The sequence below is a fragment of the Taudactylus pleione genome, unplaced genomic scaffold (assembly GCF_031769625.1).
Source record: "Taudactylus pleione unplaced genomic scaffold, aTauple2 ptg000048l, whole genome shotgun sequence".
NCBI classification, from domain to species: Eukaryota; Metazoa; Chordata; class Amphibia; order Anura; family Myobatrachidae; genus Taudactylus; species Taudactylus pleione.
This window is the reverse complement of record NW_028284450.1, coordinates 676196-703960: the sequence shown is the minus strand read 5'-3', so window position 1 is coordinate 703960 and position 27765 is coordinate 676196. Positions and strand designations below refer to the sequence as shown.

The 27765-nt window shown below is 43.0% G+C and overlaps 1 protein-coding gene across 2 annotated transcripts in view; it reads right to left on the bottom strand.

The window, feature by feature from the left end:
• Positions 1-27765, bottom strand: part of KIFAP3 (kinesin associated protein 3) — a 244430-nt gene that overhangs the window by 162131 nt on the left and 54534 nt on the right. For both annotated transcript variants that reach the window (XM_088460529.1, XM_088460530.1), the window contains exon 4: positions 27221-27279. In XM_088460529.1, coding sequence (XP_088316655.1) covers positions 27221-27279 — 59 coding nt within the window. The remainder of the gene's footprint in view (positions 1-27220; positions 27280-27765) is intronic.

The following is a 27765-nucleotide window of genomic DNA, read 5'->3' as shown; positions in this document are numbered from 1 at the left end:
GTAGATTTAGTCCATGCCTCGCAAAGCAAGCAGTCCAATTTTTGAGAAGCAAATGTTGCTGCTTTTTAAACAGTATATTGTCATGCTCTGCTGACTCTTCGCTATCCTGATGTGCGTGCTGCACTCCCCACACTATAATATTCCTACCAAGCTGGTTCATCAAGGAATGTCACTGGACATGCGCACTAGAGGCATTTGATGAAGGACTAGTAAAAGAAGTGGAGGGGCAGCTCTTTTCACCCACAACCAGGAGATGTGCTGTGAGCTGTATGATCTTGGAAAATAGACTATACCAGGGATTTTGATTAAGCTGCATTGGAAAGAACTGTGGCTAGGCCTGTAGGTGTGTGCGACAGTTGGCTGTCAATCACGCCAGTAGTGCATAACACATCTGTGTCTGGATGTCCCCTGGTCAACTTACAATGATACAGAACTGGAATTACTCCCTTTTTCAGACATGACAGATACAGAAGTGGAGATAGTTAGAGATAAAGGTCCTGATTCTGAGTTGCACACAATGTTGATGTTCATGGAGTTGAGAGATTTCATTACTACTGCATGAACATGAATATCCCTAAAAACACGTGTGGTGCATGCACTACACTATGGGTCTCATTCAGACCCGCTCGCAAGCGGGTCGATGGTGGTGCATTGCGCACGGCGTGCATACGCAAGCCCCGTAGCGAGTGAGAAATTCAGTCGCTCCGGGGTTCGCTACAAACGGGGCGGCTGTCAACCCAGCTTGCCCCATTTTGTAGGCGGGGTGGGGGGTGGCTGGACAAACAGAGGCGTTCCTGAAGGAACGCCTGCCGTTTGTGGGTGGCCCTACTGACATCACTCTATTAGAGCCAGAAGCTCACTGGGGCTTGCGGCAGACGAGACCCTACCACAAGGGTCTCGTCGCAAGTCCGATGGTCGCGACCATCACCTGGCCGCTCGCAAAAGCTGTGGGTGGACACCCACAGCTTAGCGAGCGGCCAGGAGGCCGGCTTTAAAAAAAAGCGGCCACCCTCATTCACAGCGAGCGCTCGCTTTTTGTGAGCGGCTCTGAATGAGGTCCTATGTGTTCGCACAGAGACACAGTTGCGATTGAGAAGCATGGTATCAGAAATGTATTGGAAATATGCTGGGCATTCCTGGGCAGTGGCTATTCAGATACACAGAGATGATCCGTCTTGCAGGCATGTTATGGAACGGTTGCAGACGTGTGAAGTGGTTGCATACAAAGATACTTAATCACTCACTTTGAAAGTCATACTCAGATGGAAAATCTGCACCCACCATAAGACTGGTGCAAGTTTTGATGGTGCGACCGATAGTAGCATCTAAAGACACACCAAGCGGTATTACAGCAGCTGAAGATGCTCAAAGTGGGAGCCTCAGTCCTTGCACATTCAGACGCATGCTTGTACATCAGGAGAAGGGCTGAAGCTAGCATTGTCACAGACATCACAGGCAAAAAACACAAAAGAAGTCACAGCAGCGTGAAACTCTGAATCAGACGAATGGGTTATCAAGTCTGAAAAAGTGAAACACTTCAAGAAGACACACAGAACCAGAAGTACAGTAGGGAATCACAATGTCCCAGTATGTAATTCCACTCCAGCTCTAGATATACTTTCTACAAATTGGAACAGGCAGAGACGGAACAGAGGAAAAGTGACTATTTGGTCTGCATTCTCGTCTGCGAACAGTGAATACTCTGCTAAGAACACCCTCCTTTCAGCCAAGCTGTGCCTAGAAGGCCTACTGCGGATATGCAGCCCCAACCTCAAAAAGAGGCCATGGGGTCCTAGGGCTCAGAGACTGACCTCACCAGTATCGGGAGCAATGATTCACTCATCTGCCCACTATATGGTGCGTGATTTGACACAGATGCAGCTGTGCAGTAGCAACGCAGGACTATGGGCCTGATTCAGAGCCGCTCGCTAGATGCGATCGCTCGCACAATGTGTATGCAAATTGCATAGGCAGAGCTATCACACAGCAATGTATTAGCACGCCCAGTATTTCTTAGAGACGGATTACAGAGTATGCAGATACCCACCAGCCTGTTTTAAGACGCCCACTTGTGCACGTCATGTCCAGGAACTGTATGCAACCATCGGTAACATCGGATGCTATCGCAACGCTTGAGGTTGACCATACCCTGCCGCAAGCACTTCAGTGTAAAAACAAGCCAGGTGACATGTACTATGATGCTGTACACGTTGACGTCGGAAAAACGCTTTAGTCAAGTGACGCGGTTACCCCACAAAATTTAGCAGCTGGGTCGCTGCATCGAAGATAAAAGATATATAAAGCACATCACTCGCAAAGCGAACGATGGATGACAAATCGTTCTACATATCCTTGCCCAGCAATGCCTCGGCAGACACATTCCCACAAAATAAGTGTGATGTTCTGGGTTGTTTGTGGACCCGGGGTGGTAGCAGGAGTGATCACAGAAGCAGATTTAAAAATAAAACTAGAATTTTTAATAAGTGCTTGAGTAGACAGATAATGGCAGTAAATAAAAGTCCAGGAATATATAATGTGCACAAGAGTTCTGTGGTGGGAGTAAAAGGGTTAATGTCCAAGTAGAAACAATTAAAGCTGTCCAGGTGTGCAGGTAGTGAAACTGAAAATAATCAAGCCAGGTTTGTAGTGAGCTGAAAATAAACAAGCCAGGTATACAAGTAGTGAACTGAAGCGCAGGATGTCAGCAGGCTCAGGCACTCAGGTATGGGCAAGGGTGATGGAGGAAGCGGGGTAGTCCAGTGGGAGCTAGGAGCTGACAGGCAGACTGGCAGACAGCGAATTCACAGGAACAGGAAAGCACAGAGAACTCCCTCTCAGCTAGGCTGAGATACACGTTGCACTGGCAAAGAAGGAAGGCACTGACCCTTCCTAAATACCCCATGCCGTGCTGTTACTGGCCGGAGGGAACATGTGACTCACCAGGATTGGCCAGCCGCATCACATGGCCAGAAGGCAAGATGGCGGCGCCCATGCCAAACGGAACGGAGACACCACCAGGCCTCACCAGCGCAGAGTGACAACAGGGCCGCACAACAACGCGCGCAGCCAAAGCCCCCCGCCAGACACCAGCTCCGCCACCAGACAGCCCGCGCCACAACGACCTCACAGGTAACACCCGCCTAGCACCATGCTGAAATACCTTGGCCATGACAGTACCCCCCCCTTTTGGGGTGGCCTCAGGACACTCACCAGCCTTCTCCGGATGGGCAGAATGGAATCTCCTGATGAGCGTGGGAGCGTGGACATCACGAGCATCGGTCCAGCAACGTTCCTCTGGACCGTAACCTTTCCAGTCCAATAAATACTGAAGATGACCTCTGCGCAGATGAGAGTCCAAGATCTGGGCGACTTCAAACTCAACTCCTCTCTCCGTCTGGACTCGAGGAGAAGCAGGTAGAGCATTATGGAACTTATTCAGGACTAGGGGCTTTAATAAGGAAACATGGAAGGAATTGGGAATTTTTAGGTATGGGGGTAACTGTAAACGGTAGGCCACTGGATTAATGACTTCTGTTATGGTGAAGGGACCGATGAAGCGGGGTGCGAATTTCATAGACGGAACTCTTAGATGAAGGTTCCGAGTAGACAACCAGACCTGGTTTCCTACTTGCATGCGTGGGACTATTCTCCGCTTCTTATCGGCCTGGGTCTTATAGCGAGAGGATGCCTTCAACAAATCAGACCGTACTTGAGTCCAGATGGCAGCAAAATTCCGCACCGTGTCCTCCACGGCCGGAACATCGAAAACAGGCAGGCTTCGGAATTCGGGAACACGAGGATGAAGGCCATATACAACCTGAAATGGCGTTTGGTTAGTTGACGAGTGGTAGGAAGCATTATGTGCAAACTCAGCCCACGGCAGCAAGGCAGCCCAATTGTCCTGGGAAGATGACATAAAAATTCTTAAGAAAGTCTCTAGATCTTGATTAACTCTCTCGGTAGAGCCGTTGCTTTGCGGATGGTAGGCCGTGGAAAAGTTTAACTTCACTTGAAGAACAGAACACAAAGCCCTCCAGAATTTTGCAGTAAACTGCACACCACGGTCAGAGACAATTTCAGCAGGAAGGCCATGTAGACGAAATATGTGTTGGACAAACAACTGTGCCAGGTCAGGGGCAGAAGGTAACTTCTTCAACGGTATATAGTGGACCATCTTAGAAAATCGGTCTATTACAACCCAGATAGTGTTGAAACCTTGAGAGACTGGCAGGTCTGTGACGAAATCCATGGAGAGATGCGTCCATGGACGTGATGGGGTAGGTAATGGAAGCAATTCCCCAGCTGGAGCTTGTCGTGATGATTTATGCTGGGCACAGGAGGAGCAGGAAGAGATAAACTCCATTACATCTGCCTTCATAGAAGGCCACCAATAGTGTCTTTTCAGGAACTCCAAGGTCTTCCGAGTGCCTGAGTGCCCTGCGAAGCGAGAGGAATGTGCCCAAGTGAGAAGCTGCTTCCTTAATTCCGGGGCCACAAATGATTTTAAACGAAGGAGGCTGAAGTTGTAATGCGGCGAAAACTCTTGATTCCAAGACAGGGGTATTGCTTTGATTTTCAGATTGATCATCACAGAGGAGAGATCTCGATAGGGCATCAGCCTTCTGATTAAGTGCTCCAGACCGGAAGGTCAGGGTGAACTGAAACCTGGCAAAGAATATTGCCCAGCGGGCCAAACGAGGACTCACACATTGGAGGTTTTTGAGAAATAGGAGATTTCTATGGTCCGTAAATACAGTAAATGGAAACTTGGCGCCTTCTAGCAAATATCTCCATTCCTTCAACGTCAACTTCACAGCTAGTAGTTCTTGCTCACCTATGGCGTAGTTCCTTTCGGCAGGAGAGAATTTTTTAGACAAGAACCCACACGGATGGACTCGGTTGTCCTCATAACGTTGAGACAAGACTGCTCCCACAGCTTCAGATGATGCGTCTACCTCCAACAAAAAAGGCCTGTCCAGATCGGGTTGTCGAAGAACTGGTGCTGAGATAAAGGCCTGTTTTAGAAGATGAAAGGCAGACTTTGCCTCAGGTGACCATTGGGCAGGATTAGTACCTTTGCGGGTCAAGGCTGTAATGGGAGCCAGCAGTGTAGAAAATCCCTTAATGAAGCGTCTATAATAATTTGCGAAGCCCAACAATCTCTGGATGGCCTTCAGTGTCTGAGGTCGGGTCCAATCCAGAATTGCCTGTACCTTCTTGGGGTCCATTTCTAAACTGGAGCCAGATATTACATAGCCGAGAAAAGGTACACTGGGCACTCCAAAGACGCACTTCTCCAGTTTGCAGTAAAGGTGGTTTTCTCTCAAACGGGTCAGAACTTCTTTAACATGTTCTTGATGTTTAGCCACAGAGGGTGAAAAAATCAGTATGTCATCCAGATAGACAACAACAGAAACATATAACAGATCCCGGAAAATCTCATTCACGAAACTTTGAAAGACAGCAGGGGCGTTACACAATCCAAAAGGCAGTACTAAATACTCGAAATGTCCATCTCTGGTATTAAAAGCGGTCTTCCATTCATCGCCAGCTCGGATACGAATGAAGTTGTAAGCCCCTCTTAGATCTAATTCCGAAAAAATGACAGAGCCCTTGACCCTATCAAACAACTCAGTAATCAGGGGAAGAGGGTATCGATTCTTTACGGTAATGTCATTAAGGCCTCGATAATCGATACATGGTCTTAGACCACCGTCCTTCTTGCCAACGAAGAAAAACCCAGCTCCGGCAGGTGAAGTAGAGGGGCGAATGAACCCCTTTGCCAGGTTGTCCGGATGTATTCGGTCATGGCTTGAGTCTCAGGCAAGGACAGCGGATAGGTACGACCGCGAGGTGGTATCTTATCAGGTATCAATTCAATTGGACAGTCCCATTCCCTATGAGGGGGTAAGATATTTGCTTGTTGTGCAGAGAAAATGTCGGCGAACATCTGATATTCCTTGGGAATGGCAGAAGAAACTAATGGAACTGTCTTTCTCACAGGTCGAATTTTTGGAAGACAGGATTTCTGACAGTCCATACCCCATGACAGAATCTGCATAGAACTCCAATCAATCCTGGGATTATGTTGACGTAACCAGGGTAGACCAAGAACAATTTCTTGAGAGGCCTCTGATATCACCAGGAATTTTAGGACTCAGAATGAAGTGCCCCAATTCGGACCAATACTGGTTGAGTCTCTTTGGTGACTATCCCGTTAGTTAGAGGGCGTCAGTCTATAGAGGTCAGAGAGATGGCATGGTTGAGAGACAAACAAGGAATCTGAAATTTATCTATGAAACTAGACGTTATGAAATTTCCGGCTGCTCCCGAGTCGAGTAGAGCAGTAGCAAAGACAGGTTTGGGTTTAAGATCCAAGGCTAGGGTAATCGTGAAATCTTTAATCTTTGGAGACGGGTTCATAACTCCTAACTTGATGTCTCCAGGGTCAGTCAGGATATGGCATTTCCCGGTTTACAGGGGCAGGAGATCAGCAGGTGACCGGACTCTCCGCAGTACAGACAGAGGTTCTTTTGCATTCTTCTCTGACGTTCTTCTTTAGAGAGGTGTGTATGATTCACCTGCATAGGCTCCTCTTCAGTAGGGGAAGGAATGGGACGGGTAGAAATGGAGGGGGTAAATGACCTTTGCCGGTCAGTTCTGTTTTTTTCAGCCTGACGTTCCCTGAAGCGTAGGTCAACTTTGATACACAACGAAATCATGTCGTTCAGATTAGTAGGAAGCTCTCGAGTGACTAGATCAACCTTTAGTCGGTCTGACAACCCCTGCCAGAAGGTCGAGGTGAGGGCTTCCTCATTCCATTTGAGCTCTGATGCTAAAATTTGAAATTGCATGGCATATTGACTGACAGGACGGACCCCTTGTCTCAGTGTCATGATGTTTGATGATGCTGATACAGTACGCCCAGGTTCATCGAAAATCCTCCTGAAGGATGACACAAAGCCTGCGTAATTATCCATCAGCGGATCTGAGCGCTCCCAGAGTGGGGAAGCCCATTCCAAGGCCTGGCCGGATAACAGAGAGACTATATAAGCCACTTTAGTTCTTGCAGTTAGAAAGTTGTCAGGCTGCAGGGTAAAATGTATGTCACACTGATTTAGGAATCCTCGGCAGAGTTTAGGGTTGCCATCAAATTTACTTTGTAAAGGAAGATGTAAGCGGGGAGATGATCTGCCTCCTGTATTCCCAGACGCTGATGTGGATGTAGATGCTGGTACTCCAGGGGTAGAAAAGGAAGTTTGCAAACTATCCTGTCGCTTGGACATCTCTTGCAGAAATTGAGCCATCTGATGCTGCATGTTTTCCAGATTTCTAAATGACCAGAAATGCACCTGAACAAATCCACTCCTGACTCCTGATCCGTGGCCGGCTCCATGGGGCCAGTGCAAACTGTGATATTCTGGGTTGTTTGTGGACCCGGGGTGGTAGCAGGAGTGATCACAGAAGCAGATTTAAAAATAAAACTAGAATTTTTAATAAGAGCTTGAGTAGACAGATAATGGCAGTAAATAAAAGTCCAGGAATATATAATGTGCACAAGAGTTCTGTGGTGGGAGTAAAAGGGTTAATGTCCAAGTAGAAACAATTAAAGCTGTCCAGGTGTGCAGGTAGTGAAACTGAAAATAATCAAGCCAGGTTTGTAGTGAGCTGAAAATAAACAAGCCAGGTATACAAGTAGTGAACTGAAGCGTAGGATGTCAGCAGGCTCAGGCACTCAGGTATGGGCAAGGGTGATGGAGGAAGCGGGGTAGTCCAGTGGGAGCTAGGAGCTGACAGGCAGACTGGCAGACAGTGAATTCACAGGAACAGGAAAGCACAGAGAACTCCCTCTCAGCTAGGCTGAGATACACGTTGCACTGGCAAAGAAGGAAGGCACTGACCCTTCCTAAATACCCCATGCCGTGCTGTTACTGGCCGGAGGGAACATGTGACTCACCAGGATTGGCCAGCCGCATCACATGGCCAGAAGGCAAGATGGCGGCGCCCATGCCAAACGGAACGGAGACACCGTCAGGCCTCACCAGCGCAGAGTGACAACAGGGCCGCACAACAACGCGCGCAGCCAAAGCCCCCCGCCAGACACCAGCTCCGCCACCAGACAGCCCGCGCCACAACGACCTCACAGGTAACACCCGCCTAGCACCATGCTGAAATACCCTGGCCGTGACAATAAGATTTCTAACTATACAACAAAACTTGCAAAGCCGATACACTTAAATGGTGAATGGGAGGTCGGTCTTACTGAAATACAATACCCACACACCTGGAATACTTTCGATATACACGATTGTGTGTTGCAAATAACAGAGTGGCCCGAACATGGATGTCACTAAGGTGTGCATTAAACCAGGTTTTTATGAAACAATCGAAGCTCTACTCGCTGTAATCAACACAGACATTGCACAACATAAACTGGAGGGCGGGTTAAAACTGTAGTACGATGCATTTGAATGCATCGTACAGTATCCTTCGACAGTAAACCGTTGTACCAACTCACAGCCGGTGCTAAGCTGACAAGAATACTGGGTTTACAACCTAAAATTAAGTTTTTAAAGCCCTGAGCCGACATCAACGGCAGCCAATATACGCTGTATGTGAACACAGTGGCGGAACTCCCGAAGACAATGGAGTAATTTGCCGCCAGGCACCAGCCCTGAAGAGGGCACCCGGCTATATTGTCACCCCAGCCGTTCCGTATCCAGCTGCTAGCTGCTGCTGGGGAGCAGAGGAGCCACATGGAGGAGGAGAGCTGACTGGTGCTCCACCTCCATGACCTGCTGCTGCCGGAGTGCTCCATGGTCGCGGACGTCACGTAGCATGTGACTGCTGCGACCCGCCTGAGTACATTTGCACATGCAGGAGGGGTTTCTGAGAAGAAACCCCCCTGCCCACCGATAAGTAACAAACACGCCGCTGGCGATGTGTTCGTTTTAGCAGCCAATGAGAGTCAGACAGACTCTCATTAGCTGCTGTATCCACTGAGGGAGCCGGGCGGAGCTCACTCATGAGCTCCGCCTTCGGCTCCCACAGTGGTGATGGGAGAGACGTCATGACATGATGTTTCTCCCATAATGCGGAGCGGGAGGACAGAGGAGCGGACGATGGCGAGCGCAGGGGATTGAGGTAAGTAATCTGTGTGTGTCTTGTCTGTAAGGGGCAATGCATAGGGGGACCACTACTGGGGCACTTCATAGGGGGACCCACTACTGGGGGCACTACTAAAGGGGGCACTGTATAACGGGCACTACTGTACACAGCATACGGTGACAATTACTGGGGGCACTACACAGGTGGGCACTGTAAATGGGGCAATTGTATAAGATGCACTACTGGAGGCACTGCATAGTGGGACCATTACTGGGGGCACTACATAGGGGAGCACTGTAAATGGGGCCATTGTATAAGACGCACTACTGGAGGCACTGCATAGGGGGACCACTACTGGGGGGACTGTATATTGGGTACTACTGGGGGCACTGTATAAGAGGAACTGCATAGGGGGCGGCGGTGGCTGGGGCTGGCATGAGTGCTGGGGGGGTGGTAAATTTTCATATGTGGGGGGCTCCAACAATTATCTTGCCTCTGGGCAACTGGGATGAAGTTGCGCCACTGCGTGTACACAGACATTATCAAGCACCAGAGGGTCTGGGATAGTTATGTCCATTTGCTTCGCACAGTTGAAATTAAGGGTCGTAACAACAATATGGTCACAATTCGATACGAGAAGCCCGATTACGTACCTTTGTGCAAAGCTCATTTTGACACCATAGCCATAGAGATAAAAAACAACCAGAATGAGAACATCGCATTTAAGTTTGGGAAAGCGATCGTGAAACTACACTTTAGAAGTCGCAAAAACAATTTTTTTTTTAACTAAACAGAATGGTCACTGTTAAAAATTATGGTGATCCAGCGCTCTACATGCAAGATTATAAAACGCAAGCCGGTACTGGTTTACCCGGGTTTTCACGGCAGCACATACATGTGCGGCTACTGATTAGGCGGTATTTTTCAAAGCCTTTTCAGAAAAGTGGTTCCTCTTATCTGAAGAGGTCTAGAGTTAGCTAAACCGCATGTGCGTAATATCGCAAAAGAAGTGATCGGAAAAGCCACAACGGCCATTGTGAATAAAATACACGATGCGAATCAAGCAAAACAAGATGGTTCGGTATTAATAGATACAAGAAAAGGGGCGGCTAAATTAAAACTGAAGCGGGCGACAGCACTTCCGCCTTGGTGTATGCCTATTTTAAACAAAACCCGGAGACGTCGTAACTTAAATAAGAAGAGTAAATTGACGCGAAGGGTTGGTGATATTTTTTAATCATGTCTTTCATACACACAGAGTCCGTTGAATGCGCAAAATCAGAGATGGATCTTTTTGAAGTACCCCCTATGTAAACTAGTGTGGAGAAGAGTCTATATGTCGAAGTTCAACCATTAGCGGCGTTATCCGACACAGCGCCGCTTGAATTTTATACAGCGGCCAGCGGTGAAAACTACTACGACCTGAACAACACGCTGCTGTATGTCATGTGCAAGATCGTACGAACTGATAACACTCCGATACCACAAGGGGCTCGGGTCGCCCTTATTAATTACCCCATAGCGACTTTATTCAGTCAGGTGGATGTTACTTTGGGTGACAGGCTCATATCGCAATCCAAAAATACCTATAAATCTGATGGTGCTAAAAAATTCCAGTGTATCACTTATATAATTCGAAATCACCCACAGATTGCAGCAATAAGAGGTATCTGCAACCTCCAAGAAAAAGAGGGGACCAAATAATATACAAATTATTGCGCTATACTTGAGGGTGTTAATGATCAAAAATGCGGTCTGGTTTATAAACAATTTATTATAGAAACAAATACACAGAATAATGATCACTAAATCATAAATACACAAATAAATGATACATAAATTAAAAATTAAAAATAAATGAGATTAATGAATTAAATTGTAATGAATAAAAAATATAGTAGAAAACGAAAATGAATACAATAAACTCAGCAAACGTAGTTAGCTTCAATAAGTATTAAAAAGGTATTAAAAAAGCACACCTGCTCTGTTTTATGTCGATTGTTTCACAGAGCTTGTAAATTGTGTCCACTCTGTAAGATTGTATCAACTATGTTGTTATTTGGTAATCACATCAGCACCAGGAGAATTGGATAAAGGCTTGTTATATTGATGAATTGTCCCAAAGGGGGATAATTAATCTTGCCTCCCAATTGTAGCGTTTAAATCACTGGCTGTGCACAAGCACAGTGATCATCACAATAGTAGTCAATCAATAGCCACCAGGATAAGCTGCGTTGATTGAACAATGTAGTGAATAATCCGGGGAGCGAATCTCAACCCTCAGTCCAACATTGCCAGATGCAGAATTTTCACTGAAAAGTACAAATATAGAGTCTAACAAGTCACAGTGATTAGTAAACTTACTGCATCCTAATCGGACATGCCGTTTGTTACAGCCTGATAGCGTGACGGAGACTATTGTTCTATGCAGCGGGGACACTTTACTTTGCCTCAGCGAATTCCCTTTAAATAGGCATCTAGATGTGTCAGCGTCTGTAGTAAATCTGACCTGACAGTCAGTACGCCGTGAGGGAGCAAGGGCTGGCATGTCCAATCACCTCTCCACAGGTCCCGTCAAAGCCGGGATATGCTGCTGGTGATTACCGGCAATAGTGCCCATCAGTGCTGGGATATGCGGCTGATGATTACTGGCGGTAGTGCAGAGCAGGTAAATAGGTAGAGCCCTGGTCGTAACGCGTTTCCCTTCATTCATGAAGGTTCATCAGAGGATCATGGGTATTCTTCCACAGTGAAATTTAAATAGTGTCCTCAATCAATCAATTACTGAGAGCGTGCTTTGGTCACAAATAATAGTTAACCCTTACTTCACATGATTAAAAAGTTTAAACCGCATATGTAGGATTTCAACAATTATCCCTAACTCATATTAGGATACAAGAATATATACATACATATATATATATATATATATATAAAATCTCAAATAACATAACAGAAAATATATATATGTGTGTCTACGAGAATATATAGAATCTAATAATAATTTTTCCAAATAACTTTAATTATCAAAAATATTAAATATTAAAAAACAGATTGATACATATTTAATCATCCCCGTTTATAAAAAATTAAAATTAATAAGTACATATACAAACAATTTTATCAATTAAAACAGATCAAATCATAAAATAATTAAATATAAATAAACTATACATAGACAATTTAATAATCAATATATGCAAATAATTAGATATTAATAAATAATCATAAATACAAAACAAATATAAAAAAAGAAACAATATTTCCCAAACTTAAATGCGATGTTCTCATTCTGGTCGTTCTTTATATCTATGGATATGGTGTCAAAATGAGCTCTGCACAAAAGGTAGGTAATCGGGCTTCTCGTATCGAATTGTGACCATATTGTTGTTACGACCCTTAAATTCAACTGTGCGTAGCAAAGGGACATAACTATCCCCGATCCTCTGGTGCTTGATAATGTCTGTGTACACGTACAGCGTATATTGGCCGCCGTTGATGTCGGCACAGGGCTTTAAAAAATGTATTTTAGGTTGTAAACTCAGTATTCTTTTCAGCATAGCGCCGGTTGTGAGTTGGTACAACGGCTTACTGTCGAAGGATACTGTACGACACAATCAAGCGGATCGTACCACAGTTTCAACTCGTCCTCCAGTTTATGTTGTGCAATTTCTGCGTTGATTACAGCAAGTAGCGCTTTGACTGTTTCATAAAAACCTGGTTTAACGCACACCTTCGTGACATCCACATTCAGGCCGTCCCACTTTATTTGTAACACACAATCATGCATATCGAAAGTATTCCAGGTGTGTGGGTATTGTATTTCAGTAAGACCGACCTCCCATTCACCATTTAAGTGTATCGGCTTTGCAAGTTTTGTTGTATAGTTAGAAATCTCATTTTGTGGGAATGTGTCTGCTGAGGCATTGCTGGGCAAGGATATGTAGAACGATTTGTCATCCATCGTTCGCTAGGTTTAGCGAGTGATGCGTTTTATATATCTTTTATAGCCAATGCAGCGACCCAGCTGCTAAATTTTGCGGAGTAGCCGCACCACCTAACAAGTATTTCCGACCTCTGATCGTCTTATTTTTATAAATCTTTTCCACTTTATAAATCCTATTATAATTTTTGTCTATGCTTTGAAGCTCTTTTGGGTAAAAACTGCCAGTTATAGCTTCCCCATACAGTTCCGTCAACATATAAAGCGGCTTAAGTCCTTTAGTGTTCACACAGTGTATTTCAAATATTTCCTCAGAATAATTTTGTTCGAAGCCTTTCTGAAATATATCCTTATATTTGGAGATGCACTCGTGTTCACCGATGGCTGAACACGGCGGCGGTTTACTTGCTTTAAAGTAATTGCCGTATGTGGTCTTGGAAATTCTCAAAAAGTTAGAGGGGTTCACTTCACATGGCGTACACAATCGTTCTGTGGTATGTATTATTATAGCTGATTATGAAGTCTTGTACAACATTTATATATCTGTATGTATTCAGAGATGTGAAATAGCGCAGCATCCGTGTTTTTAAAGTCCTATTGATGCGTTTTATAACCGCTGCTTTGACGTTATTGGTAGTATAACGATGTACATCGTATTTTTCTAGCACGCTTTTTAGGATTTTGTTTAGAAACGCTTTACTGCGCTTCTTCGGTATGCAATCCTGCTGGAATATTTTTTCAAATGCATTAGCGACCGCTGTAGCCCTCTTATTCATTAGGCTTACAGCCCACGCTCTCTTACTGAAAATATCGATAATGGTTAGTAGGTACTTAAAACCATCGTTGTACTTTCGCAAGATCTATGAGCTAGACCAAGTCACATTGCCATTGCTGATTTATATCAGATACGCAGATCATGTTCCTTATATAGTTTTTCCTGGCTGGTTTATGTCATGTATAAGCATCTTGACCACGCAGCCAATTTTTAATATTGGACCTTTTAAATGAGCCTTTATTCGCTGCATAAAACTTATCAACGCTGCTATAACTCCCTGGATTTAATACCGTGTAATACGCTTTTTTCATCCACATTTTCCAGTTAGCCGGGAGGCGTAACACGCTGAGGTTTTTGATTGTAGACCTAATCTGCTTATTACTCTAATCTATACAATGTGTTCATATGGTCTTTTAAATATGCTGTCTAGGGTTTAATAATATTCATTATACACGGTCAATAACTAAATTACGAATGACACATTTTATATAAAATGTGATAGAAATTTGATATAAAATTTATAGAAAGTTGATATTCATTTGATATCAATATGAAATCTATATAAAAAGGGGCGTAAACAGGGGAGTGTCATGGGCGGGGTTCGGATAGTGGGCATGGTGTGGGAGGAGAGAGGGTGGGGCACGTGCCACTTTTGCGTTTGATGGAACAGTGTACTCTATACTACGTGTACCACTAAAGAAATTATCCTAATGTCGCTGCCTTTGCCTGCTCTGGGTTTCAGAATGCTCAGTGTGGTTGTATGACTAAAAACAACAGCAGCTGCAGTAACAATTGCAGATGCAGCACAAGAGAAAAATACGATTTTTACTCACCATAAAATCTCTCCCTTGGAGTCCATCTGGGGATGCCATTACCTCTGAGTTATGTATAGTGAGCTGTGGAGTCGGGCACTAACTAATTAAGACTGGCTCCCACCCCCTATATAACCCCTCCCCTTCCACAGGAACCTCAGTCTATGGGCAAAAATTTACTAAACAGCGGGTTCTAAACCCCGGGTGTTTGGTGGCGCTTTGTAAATGACAGCCCTGTTCTATTCTATTCTAAAATTTGTTTTGACAGTGGTTTTGCAGTGGTTTTGGCCTCAGTAAATCTGCGGATAGTAAAACCACCACCAAACCGGCGGGGTTAAGAACCCGCCGCTTAGTAAATTTTGCGCTATGTTTAACAAAGCTGGAGAAGGACCCACAGAAGAACTGAAAAAACTAGAAAAACAAACAGGTAACTAGTATGAAACCAAACAAGGGAGGGATCCCGGCATCCCCCAGAAGGACTCCAAGGATGAGATTTTACGGTGAGTAAAAATCGGACTTTATCATCTATCTGGGGGGGATGCCATTACCTCTTGGATCTACCAAAGAAAGCCAATTTTTTTTTTGGGGGGGGATGAAGAGTCGGAACTGGCCATTCAAATTATTTTTCGCCCAACACTAGCGTCTATAGCTCCAAATGTAGGGATGTGGTAAAAATTTTGCACACTTGTGTGTTAAGAAATCCGCCTCCCAGTTGTCCACCCCTGGAATGTAAACTGCTGAAATAGCTGGAACCCAACTTTCTGCCTAATGAAGGATTTGAAAAACCTCTCTCATTGCTCACCAGCTGCATGTGCCACCCTGCTTGTTTACATAAGTAAACTGCCATGGCATTGTCTAATTGGATTCGTACTGGTAGGCCCCTTAGACGGGATTGAGCTTGAACGAACACATACCGAATCGCCCTTAACTCCAGTATATTGATGGAAAGAGAAGATTTCTGGACGGACCAAAGACCCTGTAGGTGCATGTCTAGAATCACCACCCCCTCTGCCTGTTAGGCTGGCATCTGTGGTGACAATGATCCAATTCATTACTAACAACTGGCAACCCCTGTTTAGATTTGCATCCTGCAGCCACCATTGGAGTGACTGACAGGTTTGCAGAGATAATCTGAACATCTGTCTGTTTAATCGAGGGTCTGACTTTACTCATCCATGAAGCAATTGGTTTTGCAGTGGTCGTGCATGGAATCTTGCGAAAGGACTGCATAGCCCTGAGGACTGAGATATAAAGGCATCTGTAAAATTATCCTTATTCTGGATTGAAGATCTTGAATCTTTTCCTGCGGAAGAAACACTCTGTGACACTGGGTGTCGAAGAGAAGACCTAAAAAATACCATCCTCAGTGATGGAATTAAATTTGATTTGTGAAAATAGATGATCCAGCCGAATCTCTGGAACATGCTTATGGTAATCTGAAGATGTTGTTGCAATAGGGCTATTGAAGCAAAAAAATCGTCCAGATAAGTCAACATATTGACCCCCCCCACTCCTGAGTAGGGAGATCATGTGTGCCATAACCTTTGTAAAGACTCTGGTAGCAGTGGACAAACCAAATGTCAAAGCCTGGAACTAAAAATGCTGGTGCCCCACTGAAAACCGCAGAAGATTTTGAAGACTCCTCCATATAGGAATATGGAGGTAGGCATCTTTGATATCTACGGAGGCCAGATAATTTCCCTCCTCCATGGAACAAATGACTGACCTTACGGACTCCATCTTGAATTTTTCCAAGTGGAGATAAGGATTTAACCCCCTGAGGTTGACATGGGGATTAAATGACCCCTTTGCTTTGTCTACCAAGAAAAGACTGGAGTAAAGACCCATGGTTCGCAGTAATACTGGAACCGGAATAATTACTCCAAAATCGAAAAGCTCATAAACTGCCTGTATGAGAGCCGCCTCCCTGTGAGCATGAATGTCCGTGGAAGAACCTATTAGGAAATATAAAACTGTAATTGCATACTTGGCTTTCCCAATATCCAGAGGGGAAACAGCCTGCAGAGAGTGTCTTATTGTAAAGCACTCACCGCTTCACCATAGATTGTTAATTGAAGTTCCAAGGGAATGTCCCATATAGTTCCTATTGGATGAGTGAAGTCAAGCTAACTGTTGAAAAAAGACACAGCGTGGTTTGCTCCAGCAATGTTTGATACAAAGTAGCCACTAACCGTCAATCGACTCCCCAGTGACATCTGAGAGCTCCGGCAGGTGTCTCAGCTGCGCTGGCTGCAGTGTGGGGACACAGTGTGGAATCCTTCGGTGCTGGTGCCATCAGCATTCATCCCTTAAAGAAGTCCACCACACGGACGAAACGCGTTGGAGACTCCTGGTTCCAGCCTCACATGAACTTACCTATCCTCTATCCAGATAAGCCCTTCATTTCTTATCCCCATTTTTTCAATTTTCATATGCATTCCTTTTTTTTAAACTAAGTTATTTTTATGTACTGCCTCTATGTGTTAGGGTCAGCTGTTACTTGTAATAAATACCCTTTTTTAATTTATACCTATACTTGTCATTCTTATATTGTCATATGCACTTTACAATACTTTGAATTTATATATTTATTTGCGTTTATTGCACATATCATCACAACTTTGCATATTTGCACATTTATTAATTTATCTATCTAATGGTTCATTCAGCACTATCATAGTATGTATTAGCACATTGGTCACTTTGTATCAGCTTCACTGTCCCCAATTCCATTTTTTAACAAACCACCATTGTTATCATATTGCTGTAGAGCTGACACCTATATTATTAAGGAGTGCTTTTATTTGTAGTGTGCTGTTATTTATCTCCATGTGATTCTATATGAATTTTTAATATTGATTTTATATATATATATATTTTTAGAAAGAAAAGTGCTCTTTTATTTTACTTGGCGTTGTAGTCTCTCATATATACTATTATATATACAAACATATATATATATATATATATATATATATATATATATATATATATATATATATATAGGCATATACAGAAATAGGACGGCACTCCAGCTTATTACATCCAAATAAAGCAGACACTTCAACTGCGTGAATCACTTGTCAACGTTTCAGAGCGTTGCTCTTTTATCAAGACACATAAAAAAACAAACAGGGTACATACCTTTATAGACAATGCACCCATCGTGCAAACCTCCATCGGCACGGCTCCCTGCAGACCCGATGACGTCATCAGCCCTCGACACCGGCTGGCAGCGTCTCAATAGGCCCCAGGGAAGCCTGCCGATCACGTGACCCATCACCAAGGATACTAAAAACCAAACAATAACATTACTAGATGCGTGACTAGCGGCATAAGACTATCACTATCTATTAAAAAATTATGCATCATAAACATATTGATAATTACAGCAATCTGTGAACTCCCATATAAGCAACATGCGGGATAATATAATTCATCCTTGACTGTCTAGCATCAGAGCACAATACCAGTGACAGCTCAGCGATCCCAACCTAGTACCAATCTAAACTATATGGTTACAGAACTGCAATACAGGCCATTGAAATCTGTATATACTATATAAAGAACACACAGAAAAAAGATATGAAAACCAAATCAATAAATGCAAAAAACTAATATACCTCCTATGCAACCAAATATAGTAATGTGACCTAACTATACATATTCTGGCTCAAGGCACCCTAGAGTATTTGGTATAGAAAATAAACCACTACTACTGTATTCATACAAAACAGGAAAAAGAGTTGCTCGTTCAATCCATGTGGTTGGATCGTGTTTAATGTGTAGTTCCATCGTGTCTCCCTCTGTAATAGTAGACGTCCGCGGTCTCCACCTCTCTGTGGTACTTGGATTTGATCAATCATCTTGTATTTGATCGTTGATAATCCATGCTTATAATCCCGAAAGTGTCGAGCTACCGGCTGGTCAGAATCCTTCCCGTCTATAGCTGCTCTAATGGCTGATCGATGTAATGCTATTCTTTCCTTAAATTGGCGAGTTGTTTTGCCCACATAAAAAAGTCCACATGGACATCTAATGAAATAAACAACAAATTTACTGGAACACGTTAAAGGGAATTTAATTTTCACTCTCTTGCCGGTATGTGGATGTGCATCCTGTTTCAAGAGAACTGCAGGTGATGCAGCCCAAGCACTTATAGTTTCCGGGTTTACGAGTAAGAAAATGAGGAGATTGGGGTTCTCTAAATCGTGAAATATCATTATGTACCACCCAATCTTTAATGTTCTTTCCACGTCTATATGCCGGCATTATTGATTAATTTCTTAATGCAGGGAGCAATGGATCATTTGCCACCATCGGCCAACGTTGTTTTGCATCTCTCATCAACTTTTGATTTGGTGGTGAATAATCTAAAGTCCAAATGATCTTATTGTTGTTATTTACCTTTTTGGTTGATCTCAGACAGTCTACACGGGATAAGGCTAGCACCTTTTCCTTGGCTTTTTTCAACAGGCGTGGTGAGTATCCCCTAGCTAAGAAATAGAGCAGCATAATATCTATTTGTTGCCTGGCATCTATAGGGTCACTGCATATGCGAAACACTCTCAAAAATTGAGAGAATGGTAGACCACGTTTGAGAGCCGGAGGGTGTGCACTGTCAGATAGTAACAGAGTGTTCCTATCCGTTTCTTTTTTGTAGACCGATGTCTGTAATTCATTCCCTTCATTTAGAGAAACAGCCACGTCCAAAAAATGGATCTTATCCTTGTTGAACTGATACGTGAACTTGATGGCTGGATCCATCCGATTAATCTTATCCATCATATCGATGAAATCTTTCTCGCAACCCGACCACAAGAAAAAAATGTCATCTATATAACGGCCGTAACACGCTATGTACTGAGAAAATGTAGGATCATGGAAGAACAAATCTCTCTCCACCTCCACCATAAATAAATTGGCGAAGGACGGAGCTGCACATGACCCCATCGCACACCCAGTTTTTTGAATAAAGAATTTCTTATCAAACACAAAGTAATTCCGTGTAAGTGTCAATTCTAACAATGTCAGTACGAAGTCGAGGTCCGGACCCGTATAGTGGCAGGTGAGGAAAGTATAGAGCAACTGTATGCACAACTGACAAGATTGAAGCAACGTGAAATTGATTTTTATTTACACAGTGTAACCTTGTCGGACTATTTCAGAGAAAAAAAGATCCCCCGAGGCTTCCGCATTAGAAATATCCCAACTATAGGGAGATATAATCCGGAATTTTGCCGTAAATGGGCAGCAGTTTTGAACAAATGTTCCTTTGATCTGATCCTATTGGTCATTGCTGAATCAACAAGGGAACTTGCAGTGGTGAAAGAAAAAATTGATAATTTTGAAAAAACTCACCTTAACAAATTTCAAACGGATACAACAACAGATTGGATCGGTAAATTGACCGATCAAGTGGATAAATATCGGGCGGAACTAGTGAAATTCAAACAATCCAAATTAACCACAGTGAACAGAGATTACGCAGAATTTAAGGTATACAGCTGGGTGAACAACAGGGGTACCAGCACGAATAGACGTCCTCTTTTGAGACCTAATAAAAAATTCCCGTTGGAGACTGAATCCTCAAGTGGTGGAGTGACATCGAGTGACACGGAATGTGCAGGGGAATCAGTGGCCTCCTCCTCACGGAGACCCCCTTTAGGGGTTACCACCAGAAGGGGTGCAGGTACAAGCAAAGAGGCTATACCCGCAGAGCAGAGCAGTGGGTGAGGTCGGGGAAAGCGAATCTACAAAAGGAAGATATAGTATACAATTTATCATAAAGAACACTGAGTCTAGCTGAAAAAAGTGTACTTAACAAAGGCTTATCATTTGTGCCTGACAATATTCCAGATAAATTTCATAACAAAATTGATCTACATAAATTCAATCGCAGAGTGCGAATTAAAGAGTATTTTGGGGTCCAGAATACCTCTGCAGAAATTACACCACCCTTTTATAAAAGTTCGACTTTCGACCCACCCTCCAACAATATGGCCCTCAAATATTTTTCAAATTGCATGAATGAATCTATTGACAAAATGGATTGTACCAGGAACCCAACTTTTTCAAATTTATCATCGGAAGAGAAACTGGAATTGCGTAATCTGAGCCAGTACACTGATATCATCATACGCCCCGCGGACAAAGGCGGGGGCATAGTGGTTCAGGACATCGAGGCATATCGTAATGAAATTAATTGCCAGTTGTCAGACCAGGCTGTATACAAAGCTTTACAACGAGACCCTACTCCAGTATTTAAAAAAGAGTTGGACAACATCCTTTTGAATGCTGTTAGTAATTCTATTATTTCAAAGAAACTGGCAGAAATGTTGATATGCGAATTTCCGATTGTTCCGGTACTATATACAATTCCAAAATTACACAAAGATCCTGTTGTTCCGCCAGGTCGCCCAATTATATCGGCAAGAAACTCATTGTACTACTCGGTTTCGCAATATCTGGATGTTCTTTTGCAGCCAGTGGTTCAAAATCAACCCACAGTACTCAAGGACACTACATCTTTTATTCTTCGATTGCAGGATTTTGCACCTCTAGTTGGGAATTATGCACTTTGCACAGTAGACGTTATCAGTTATTATCCGGTACTATATACAATTCCAAAATTACACAAAGATCCTGTTGTTCCGCCAGGTCGCCCAATTATATCGGCAAGAAACTCATTGTACTACTCGGTTTCGCAATATCTGGATGTTCTTTTGCAGCCAGTGGTTCAAAATCAACCCACAGTACTCAAGGACACTACATCTTTTATTATTCGATTGCAGGATTTTGCACCTCTAGTTGGGAATTATGCACTTTGCACAGTAGACGTTATCAGCCTTTACACCAGCATCCCACATGAGAGGGGGCTTAATGCTATTCGTAGAATATTGACCAACAACCCACACTATACGGGTCCGGACCTCGACTTCGTACTGACATTGTTAGAATTGACACTTACACGGAATTACTTTGTGTTTGATAAGAAATTCTTTATTCAAAAAACTGGGTGTGCGATGGGGTCATGTGCAGCTCCGTCCTTCGCCAATTTATTTATGGTGGAGGTGGAGAGAGATTTGTTCTTCCATGATCCTACATTTTCTCAGTACATAGCGTGTTACGGCCGTTATATAGATGACATTTTTTTCTTGTGGTCGGGTTGCGAGAAAGATTTCATCGATATGATGGATAAGATTAATCGGATGGATCCAGCCATCAAGTTCACGTATCAGTTCAACAAGGATAAGATCCATTTTTTGGACGTGGCTGTTTCTCTAAATGAAGGGAATGAATTACAGACATCGGTCTACAAAAAAGAAACGGATAGGAACACTCTGTTACTATCTGACAGTGCACACCCTCCGGCTCTCAAACGTGGTCTACCATTCTCTCAATTTTTGAGAGTGTTTCGCATATGCAGTGACCCTATAGATGCCAGGCAACAAATAGATATTATGCTGCTCTATTTCTTAGCTAGGGGATACTCACCACGCCTGTTGAAAAAAGCCAAGGAAAAGGTGCTAGCCTTATCCCGTGTAGACTGTCTGAGATCAACCAAAAAGGTAAATAACAACAATAAGATCATTTGGACTTTAGATTATTCACCACCAAATCAAAAGTTGATGAGAGATGCAAAACAACGTTGGCCGATGGTGGCAAATGATCCATTGCTCCCTGCATTAAGAAATTAATCAATAATGCCGGCATATAGACGTGGAAAGAACATTAAAGATTGGGTGGTACATAATGATATTTCACGATTTAGAGAACCCCAATCTCCTCATTTTCTTACTCGTAAACCCGGAAACTATAAGTGCTTGGGCTGCATCACCTGCAGTTCTCTTGAAACAGGATGCACATCCACATACCGGCAAGAGAGTGAAAATTAAATTCCCTTTAACGTGTTCCAGTAAATTTGTTGTTTATTTCATTAGATGTCCATGTGGACTTTTTTATGTGGGCAAAACAACTCGCCAATTTAAGGAAAGAATAGCATTACATCGATCAGCCATTAGAGCAGCTATAGACGGGAAGGATTCTGACCAGCCGGTAGCTCGACACTTTCGGGATTATAAGCATGGATTATCAACGATCAAATACAAGATGATTGATCAAATCCAAGTACCACAGAGAGGTGGAGACCGCGGACGTCTACTATTACAGAGGGAGACACGATGGATCTACACATTAAACACGATCCAACCACATGGATTGAACGAGCAACTCTCTTTTTCCTGTTTTGTATGAATACAGTAGTAGTGGTTTATTTTCTATACCAAATACTCTAGGGTGCCTTGAGCCAGAATATGTATAGTTAGGTCACATTACTATATTTGGTTGCATAGGAGGTATATTAGTTTTTTGCATTTATTGATTTGGTTTTCATATCTTTTTTCTGTGTGTTCTTTATATAGTATATACAGATTTCAATGGCCTGTATTGCAGTTCTGTAACCATATAGTTTAGATTGGTACTAGGTTGGGATCGCTGAGCTGTCACTGGTATTGTGCTCTGATGCTAGACAGTCAAGGATGAATTATATTATCCCGCATGTTGCTTATATGGGAGTTCACAGATTGCTGTAATTATCAATATGTTTATGATGCATAATTTTTTAATAGATAGTGATAGTCTTATGCCGCTAGTCACGCATCTAGTAATGTTATTGTTTGGTTTTTAGTATCCTTGGTGATGGGTCACGTGATCGGCAGGCTTCCCTGGGGCCTATTGAGACGCTGCCAGCCGGTGTCGAGGGCTGATGACGTCATCGGGTCTGCAGGGAGCCGTGCCGATGGAGGTTTGCACGATGGGTGCATTGTCTATAAAGGTATGTACCCTGTTTGTTTTTTTATGTGTCTTGATAAAAGAGCAACGCTCTGAAACGTTGACAAGTGATTCACGCAGTTGAAGTGTCTGCTTTATTTGGATGTAATAAGCTGGAGTGCCGTCCTATTTCTGTATATGCCTCTATTGTGACTGGGGAAGGGCACCTGGCAACGCTGAGGATTATTCTGTGGAGTGCCGAACAGAAGCTATTGTTATATATATATATATATATATATAACATCAGCAAACAGGATCTGTGTCACTCACGAGTTTTCCATTAAACTCGAAACGTTGACCCAGTGACTGGCTTTTGGCTACGATTTTCATTTACAAGACCGGAGAGTGACATTGATCCTGTTTGCTGCCTTAAATCTTCCTTAGTGTGCACCACAGCGAGTATGCCTTATGCCTACCCCTGCTGTATCATATATATATATATATATATATACACACACACACACACACTACCATTCAAAAGTTTAGGGTCACTTAGAAATGTCCTTATTTTTGGAGGAGAATCACTGTTTTTTTCAATGAAGATAACATTACATTAGTCAGAAATACACTCTATACATTGTTAATGTGGTAAATGACTATACTAGCTGCAAACGTCTAGTTTTTAAAGGAATATCTACATAGGTGTATAGAGGCCCATTTCCAGCAACCGTCACTCCAGTGTTCTAATGGTACATTGTGTTTGCTAAGAGCGTTAGAAGACTTTAACCCTTAAAAACCCTTATGCAATTATGTTAGCACAGCTGAAAATGGGTTTGCTCGTTAGAGAAGCTATAATACTGGCCTTCCGTTGAGCTAGCTGAGTATCTGGAGCATCACATTTGTGGGTTCGATTATACTCTCCAAATGGCCAGAAAAAGAGAACTTTCATGTGAACCTTAACAGTCTATTCGTGTTCTTAGAAATAAAGGCTATTCCAGGCGAGAAATTGCCAAGATTTCCTACTACAGTGTGTACTACTCCCTTCAGAGAATAGCACAAACAGGCTCTAACCAGAGTAGAAAGAGAAGTGGGAGGCCCCGGTGCACAACTGTGCAAGAAGACAAGTACATTTGACGCCTCACAAGTCCTCAACTGGCAGCTTCATTAAATGGTACCCGCAAAACGCCAGTGTCAACATCTACAGTGAAAAGGCGACTCCGGGATGCTGGCCTTCTAGGCAGATTGGCAAAGAAAAAGCCATATCTGAGACTGGCCAATAAAAGGAAAAGATTAATATGGGCAAAAGAACACAGACATTGGACAGAGGAAGATTGGAAAAAAGTGTTATGGACAGACGAATCGAAGTTTGAGGTGTTTGGATCACACAGATGAACATTTGTGAGACGCAGAACAAGTGAAAAGATGCTGGAAGAGTGCCTGAAGCCATCTGTCAAGCATGGTGGAGGTAATGTGATGGTTTGAGGCTGCTTTAGTGCTGGTAAAGTGGGAGATTTGTACAAGGTAAAAGGGATTTTGAATAAGGAAGGCAATCACTCCATTTTGCAACACCATGCCATACCCTGTGGACAGCGCTTGATTGAAGCCAATTTCATTCTACAACAGGACAATGACCCAAAGCACACCTCCAAATTATGCAATAACTATTAAGGGAAGAAGCAAGACAGCTGGTATTTTGTCTGTAATGGAGTGGCCAGTGCAGTCACCAGATCTCAACCCCATTGAGCTGTTGTGGGAGCAGCTTGACCGTATGGTACGCAAGCAGTGCCCATCAAGCCAATCCAATTTATGGGAGGTGCTTCAGGAAGCGTGGGGTGAAATTTCTACAGATTACCTCAACAAATTACCAGCTAGAATGCCAAAGGTCTGCAATGCTGTAAGTGCTGCAAAAGGAGCATTATTTGATGAAAGCAAAGTGTGAAGGACAAAATTATTATTTCAAATAAAAATCATTATTTCTAACCTTGCCAATGTCTTGACTATATGTTCTATTTATTTTGCAACTCATTTGATGAATAAAAGTCAGTTTTCATGTAAAACATAAAATTGTCTGGGTGACCCCAAATTATTGAACGGTAGTGTATATATATTTACATACATAGGATTGTTGATTACTGATAACTCGTAGTTTTTTGCTATATCTTTTACATCTCCTACTAAGGGCCATATTCAATTTGGAGCAAAAAATGTCTGTTATCAGCGACAATTTATCACTGATGACGTCATTTTCGCCATTTTCACTTATCCCCATATTCAATTTCAAAGACTTTTCACAGGTGCGAGAAGTCTTTGTAAGAAAACGGGGATAAGTTTTCACCACTGCATAGGTGGCGAAAAAAGTGCAGAATTGGGGTTTTGGGGTGCCAAAAAAAAAATAGCCTGCAGCCTTTGGAATGTCCCCTTAATGTAATCTGTGTAAAAAAAAACAAAAAAAAAAAACTTAAAAATAAGCATAGGACACCACAAAAAAAGTGGTTTCCTATATTGGGGGCGAAAAAAAAAAAATTGGGGGACAAACTTAAAAACTAGCAAAATTGACTCAGGGGAGAACCCCAAGTATGCGGCAGGTGTTTTCTAAAATGCGGGTGGTTGCACAGGTGGATTTTTGAAACATTTTTAAAAATCACTTTAGGGACTTAAAAATATGCTTGCACCCATTTTCACGTACCCCAAATTTGATGGGACTAGTTATTTTTTCCCCAAAAAAATAGCTAAGTGCTATTCTTCACCACTTCTTCAAGAAGCATTAATGCACCTGCCGCGGCTGTTTAAAAACCCCAATTACCTTCGGCAGGCCAAATCGGGGGTACCCATAGTGATCCCCCATGTCAGACCATCTTTTGGGTGGTGAAAGGCTGATTTTCCCAAAAGTGACAGGACTTTTCAATACTTACCTTTCCGCCAGGTCCCGTTTTCGTCGATTCCTAAGGGGATAAGCGGGCACGCACCCGATACTTTATCCCAGGAAAAAAAGGCGATGATGGCTGGACTTTTCGCCTCAAATTGAATATGGCCCTAAATGTAGTTATATTTGTGTACTAGTTAGTATGGTGATGGGGAGCACAGTGGTGTCATTGGTCTGGGCGGAGCATGTGACCGCCGGGATGATGGCATTTTTGTTCAGCGCTGCCTGACGGGGAGGTGGTCCCGCTCCGGGCTCAGCGTGCTGCCACTGGGTGATGGTGTAGATATAAGGTAAGACTGTTTGGTTGTTTCTGAAGTCCTGATGAAAAAGCTGTAATAAAGCTTTGAAACGTTGACTGTACTGTAATGCTGCGTCGGAGTCTGTTTGAACCAGGAGTGCCGCCTGCAGGTAAGACTGACTATAATATATATATATATATATATATATATATATTATACAAGGGTGTACTTTGTTGATTGATTGTTTTCTGACTGTGTGCTGTCCAGCATCGTCATATGCACACACACACACACATATACCTGCACAGCCGATGACAATCGATATATCAGTGCATCTGCCTGTATGTACGGGTGCCCCGCTGACCGCCCGTACACTTGCTGCAGGGCCCATCAACAATGAAATCTTAACTGGGCAAGCAAATTTAAATGCTCGCCCAGTTGCGATGTCAGCAAAGACACATTGAGTGGCTGATTGGCCACTAGGATGGCTGATCGATCTTTGACTGACCCTTTGTTCTACTTCATTCTCTTCCTATTAATTTCATTATTGTAGTTCATTGTGAAATATAACAGTTCAACATAGAAAATAAATAAGTATAGTTTATAATATGCATGTAGCTTATTTTATGAATGCCCGTAGCATCTTACCTCCATCCCCTCAAAGGGTGGTGGATCCTTTGGTTTATTGCTCTTCTTTTCCTTCTTTTCTGTTATAGAAAAAAATATATAATCATAAGCAATAGTGTACTTTTAAACTAGAAGAGCAAAATATTTTAGCACTGCAAAGTCAAAAATATATCATTCGAAACAATATAACAAGCAAAACAATTATACGAAACATCAAAACCTGACTATATGCCTTCAAAATTTAATAGGGTTTTACGACTTTTGATGGAGGGATGATTACAACTTCCTTTTCCACAGTAGTAGACTGATGAGGCTCCTTCTACTATTTCAATGATGTGACTATTCCCTTTATTCCTTAGAGCCAGGATCACTGTAGGCCACTGGATGCAACATACTGGTAGATATAACTGCTGACACCTGAAGTGGTCCAGCAAAATTGTACAGTGAAGGTATCAGCAGAGAGACCCTGCACTTGCAAACTAGTCGGCAAGAAGGTTAATAAACAACTCCAAAAGGTGTAAAACCTATGCAATTCTACAAGTAACTGTTATTCATCTATATAATAA